Here is a 5,344-nt window from a genome sequence, read left to right as displayed (position 1 = left end):
TGTAATTACAACCAAGTCACTGTCACTCTTCGGAAAAAAAAAACCATGTCAGTGTCACACAACGCCTCTCTCTCCCTTCTCTGCTCTTCTCTCACATCACCTCTCTCTTTCTTTTCTTTTTCACACAGCAACAGGCCAACACCTCACATGCATGCAGCTATAAAAAAAAGCTCCTTCGCATGCATGCAGCTCCATTGTTCTGCGGTCTCTCACATCACATCAGCACCTCACATGCACAGACATATGTTTTATTCCATATACACCAACAAGAGATGATCCCCTCTAAACCAGGCAGATAGACGGCGCATAGACAATAGAGAAAGGAAAGGAAACACTCGGGAGATATACAAGCACCACCAGGAATAAACAACACACATACCAAACGGCGAGACAAAGTACGTGGTAGCTTCAAGTGATTTTGTAGCCGAGACGTTCATGGGTGGCCGGCAACTGCGGTGACAAACCCTACCGGGTCCATAGTGGTGACCGCGTGTGCCACCCTGGCGACGGTCAAGGCAATCTTGCAGAAACGCAAGAACCTGCCAGACCTCCTGCTGGGCGCGCTCTGCAGCGTCCCCTGATCCCGGAGTTCCATTAAGCACGCCACATGCACGTACGCAGGCTCCCCGTCGGCGTAGTTGAAGCGGTAGCACCAGAACCTGCCACGGCGCCCGTTCTTCCCCTGCCCGCACAGCCCGCAGTTACCGCGGACAGGCGCCTCCTCCGAGAGGATTGGCACGCGTTCCTCCCCGGCGAGGACCGTGGGAAGGGAGGCACACTGCGGGTGGAGGTCGAGCTGGCGCTCGGCGTTGTGGTACACGAAGCCGAGCACCAAGTCTCCGCAGCCGTCGCAGAATCTGCAGCTGTAACCCGGGGCGCTGGGAGGCCTGTGGAGGAAGGTGAAAATGCGGCCCGGAAAGAGAGGATGCGTGAGGTAGGTCCTGAGGAGCGCGCAGCATACATGAAGGTCGTAGTCGCATGGCTCGCACCGGTACCAGCGCTCGTCGTCGCTGTACTGCCTGCAGCCATCGCACTGGAACGGAGAGCTGCCGGCAAAAAGCTTGAGTACGTGCCCTGGGTGGGCGGAGTGGGTCATCAGTAGCGGAGCAGCCTTGGAGGCCGGCGCCATGGCTGCCCTGTGCAGTGTAGTTACTGTTAGGTATCTAGCTTCAAAGGATCAAGCGAAGAGAATTGGAGAGCAGCAAAGAGAGAAGATGCAGCTGCTGCACATATATGTAGTTGAATCAGTGAACACACGCACACATCCACTAGTGATAGAGAAGCTCACGTACTAGTACTACTTAGAAGCTTTATTTCTTATTGACTGACTCAGTTAAACCGAAGGACTCTAGCTAAGCCCCTATATAGTGGACTGCAAGTTCGCTGTGAGCAGCACGTGTACAGCCACGTACACACACACTAGAAGCTACACTACGTACTAGATTTATTTCTTGCATGCACCGCTCATGCATGGACCATCTACTGAAGACACGTTGCTTCCTTACTAGCAGGGCCGGTCCTAGGCCTAGGCAAAGAGTGCGACTGCCTAGGGCCCAACCATGGGAGGGGCCCATATCTTATATTCTTATGTTCTGTGTATATACTACAAAGCCAATCAGTGATACCTTTTCTCTAAGGCGCTTTCTTTGGTTTGGAGGAATTTTATAAGAATTCTAGAAGATATGATTTTTATAGAATTTTTTCCTTTATAACCCTTTGGTTCATAGGAATTGATTCTTATTCCTATATAGGATTGGTTCCTATCCTTCACATTTATAGGAAAATAAAAATGAGCCTAGATTCAATGAAAATTTCTTTGATGTCAACCAAATACATCTCATTTTCCATTCCTACTCATAGTATTTGAGATACATGTCATCTCATTTCCTACAAAATTCCTATTCCTACGATAATCCTATCCTATGAACCAAAAGAGGCCTAAAAAAACGCACGGACGCTTCGTTCTTTCTTCTTTCTTCCCTCTACTTTCATTCCCACCACTAGTAGAAAAAGGGTCAAACGTGCAGCACATTAGTGCCGGTTTGTATTTGAGCCGGCACTAATGTATACATTAGTGCCGGTTCCAACGGATAGCCGGGCCGCTTTCATTAGTACCGGTTCGTGGCGAACCTTTAGCACCGGTTCATGCCACGAACCGGTACTAATGAGAGTGGTGGCAGGATGTTGTCAGACTGGGGCCCCTCCAACCCCTTTAGTACCGGTTCTTGGCACGAACCGGTACTAGAGGTCGTCCTACATAAACCCTTCGTCCACCAGCACTCTGCTCTTCCCCCTTTCCCCTCTCCCTCTCCTCTGTTCTTCCCTTCTTCCTCTCGAGTTCATCACAAAATTTGCCCAAAATTTGTCAAGATTTGAAGGCCCTCATCCATTCAAATGATCACAAAGGTTAGCAACTTTGTCCTTTCATCTCTCATTGCTAGATTAGCTCTTGCATTGGTTTATATAGTGATTAATTTGTGAGTTTAGTAATTTGGGAGGATATATATATATATGTGTGTGCTAGTATTTGATTTATATGCAATTTGAGGTCAAAAATAACACTTAGTTTGCATATGTAGGTGTGGTTTACTTAGTGCCTTCTAAATCTCCATCGTAACCACCGTCGATCGCCCGCACCGTCCCGTCGCCGGCACAACCTTGTGGTGAGCCTCTTGTTCATGAAATTTTATATAAAAATTGATGTTTGTGTGATTTGGATATATAGTTACTCGTATAATTATCTTACCCGTACGTTGTTTGTTATACATATAGTGCCATGGTTTTGATATCCGTCCCCGTCGGCCCTAGTCCTTGTTATGATTCGGATGTGGTATGTATATTCTCTTTTAAAACTAGTTGCATTTCGTGTTTATGACAAATTATGCCCATCAAGTTGACATAGAAATTTTTTCTAGGAGGTATGTGAACTGGAAATTTCAACCGACCCTATTGCCGAGAGGTTAAATTTAGTTGAAAGAGAAAACGAGTACTTGAAAGAAAAATTGAAAAGAATTGAGGGGGAGAAGATGGAATTGGAGTTGCATGTTGCCGATGTCGTCGATGATCACAAGATCAAGATGGAGAAAATGCGCTTGAAGATTAGAAAGATTAGAAAATATGCCATCGATAGTGAGGCTTGGTATCATTATGCTGTTGGATCCATTGTTACCTTAGTTGCGATCTTGATCGTATTTGTTGTTGCATTTAAATGCTTTAGCTAGAGAGTTATTTGTTTGTTGCATTTAAGTGTTGTATGAACTATATGTATGAACTTGTATTAATTTGGTCTATTCGGTGTTGTGTAATGAAGATGAGCCGGCAATGGATGTACGATGACCGATGCTCTCCCCAGTTCGTTGAGGGCGTGCGTACTTTTCTGCTTGCGGCTGAGGCAAACAAGCGGGCGGATGGTTTTATGCCTTGTCCATGTGCTCGCTGTAAGAATGGTCACAATTACTCTACGTCAAGAACCATTCACGTCCACCTGTTTAAGTCCGGTTTCATGCCCCATTATAATGTTTGGACCAAGCACGGAGAAAGAGGGGTTATAATGGAAGACAATGAAGAAGAAGAGGACGACGACAGCTATCCTGGCCATGGGTTCCCTGAATACGATGATACAACAATGGGGGAAGAAACTGAGCCGATAATGCGGGAAGAAGCTGAGCCGGCAATGCGGGAAGAAGCTGAGAAGAGGCATCAGATGAGCCCGTTGATGATCTAGGTTGGGCCATTGCCGATGCAAAGAGAAACTGCGCAAGTGATTTGGAGAAGAAGAAGTTGCAGCGCATGTTAGAGGATCACAAAAAATTGTTATACCCGAATTGCGTAGGTGACAAGAAAAAGCTGGGCACCACACTGGAATTGCTGCAATGGAAGGCAGAGAATGGTGTATCTGACAAGGGATTTGGAAAGTTGCTGGTAATGATAAAGGATATGCTTCCAAAGGACAACGAATTTCCCGAGAGTACGTACGAAGCAAAGAAGGCTGTCTACCCTCTAGGGTTAGAGGTGCAGAAGATACATGCATGCCCTAATGATTGCATCCTCTACCGCGGTGAGTACGAGGATTTGGACGCTTGCCCGGTATGTGGTGCATTGCGCTATAAGATCTGCCGCGATGACCCTGGTGATGTCGAGGGCCGGCGCCCCAGGAAGAAGATTCCTGCCAAGGTGATGTGGTATGCTCCTATAATACCACGGTTGAAACGTTTGTTCCAAAACAAAGAGCATGCCAAGGCGATGCGATGGCACAGAGAAGACCGTAAGAAAGACGGAAAGTTGAGAGTACCCGCTGACGGGTCGCAGTGGAGAAAAATCAAAAGAAAGTATGGGAAGGAGTTTGCGGATGACGCAAGGAGCACATGGTTTGGTCTAAGCGCAGATGGCATTAATCCTTTTGGGGAGCAGAGCAGCAACCATAGCACCTGGTCTGTGACTCTATGTTTGTATAACCTTCCTCCTTGGTTGTGCATGAAGCGGAAGTTCATTATGATGCCAGTGCTCATCCAAGGCCCTAAGCAACCCGGCAACGACATTGATGTGTACCTAAGGCCATTAGTTGAAGAACTCTTACAACTTTGGAATGGAACAGGTGTACGTGCGTGGGATGAGCACATGGGGGAAGACGTTGTTGTTCGTGACCATCAATGATTGGCCTGCTCTCAGTAACCTTTCAGGACAGACAAACAAGGGATACCGCGCATGCATGCACTGTTTGGACGATACCGACAGTATATATTTGGCTAATAAGAATGTGTACCTGGGACATCGTCGATTTCTTCCGAGCAGGCATCCCGTAAGAAAGAAAGGCAAGCATTTCAAAGTTGAGGCCGATCACCGGACGAAGTCTCGCCACCGTACTGGTGCTGATGTACATGATATGGTCAAGGATTTGAAGGTGGTCTTTGGAAAGGGTCCTGGTGGACAACCTGTTTCGAATGACGCTGACAGACGCGCACCCATGTGGAAGAAGAAATCTATATTTTGGGACCTGCCCTATTGGAAAGACCTCGAGGTCTGCTCCGCAATCGACGTGATGCACGTGACGAAGAATCTTTGTGTGACCCTGCTTGGCTTCTTGGGCATGTATGGGAAGACAAAAGATACACCTGAGGCACGGGAGGACCAGCAACGTATGCACGGAAAAGATGGCATACATCAGGGTCATGCAAGCTACGCTCTTACCAAAGAAGAGAAGGAAATCTTCTTTGAATGCCTGCTCAGTATTAAGGTACCGTCTGGCTTCTCGTCGAATATAAAGGGAATAATAAACATGGCAGAGAAAAAGTTCCAGAACCTAAAGTCTCATGACTGCCACGTGATTATGACGCAACTGCTTCCG

The 5,344-nt window shown here is 47.2% G+C and overlaps 1 protein-coding gene across 3 annotated transcripts; it reads right to left on the bottom strand.

Moving 5' to 3' along the window:
• Window positions 1-227: 227 nt before the first annotated feature.
• LOC125540397 (protein VACUOLELESS GAMETOPHYTES-like) lies at window positions 228-1,338 on the bottom strand. 3 transcript variants are annotated; one of them, XM_087533438.1, is made up of 2 exons: window positions 990-1,338; window positions 228-887 (listed from the first exon to the last, which is right to left on the bottom strand). In XM_087533438.1, the coding sequence occupies exons 1-2, from the start codon at window positions 1,127-1,129 to the stop codon at window positions 434-436; spliced, it is 594 nt and encodes a 197-aa protein (XP_087389564.1). In that variant the 5' UTR covers window positions 1,130-1,338; the 3' UTR covers window positions 228-433. The 3 variants fall into 3 exon arrangements, with proteins under 3 accessions (XP_087389564.1, XP_087389559.1, XP_087389562.1); XM_087533433.1 differs by having other exon boundaries at window positions 228-1,136; window positions 1,293-1,335; XM_087533436.1 differs by having other exon boundaries at window positions 228-1,131; window positions 1,293-1,331.
• Between the last annotated feature and the right edge of the window lie 4,006 nt (window positions 1,339-5,344).

Source organism: Triticum urartu, chromosome 1A, assembly GCF_056163025.1.
Source record: "Triticum urartu cultivar PI428250 chromosome 1A, HENAU_Tu73, whole genome shotgun sequence".
NCBI lineage: Eukaryota > Viridiplantae > Streptophyta > Magnoliopsida > Poales > Poaceae > Triticum > Triticum urartu.
Note: the sequence above shows the minus strand (reverse complement) of the source record. Positions and strands in the feature narration are given on the sequence as shown.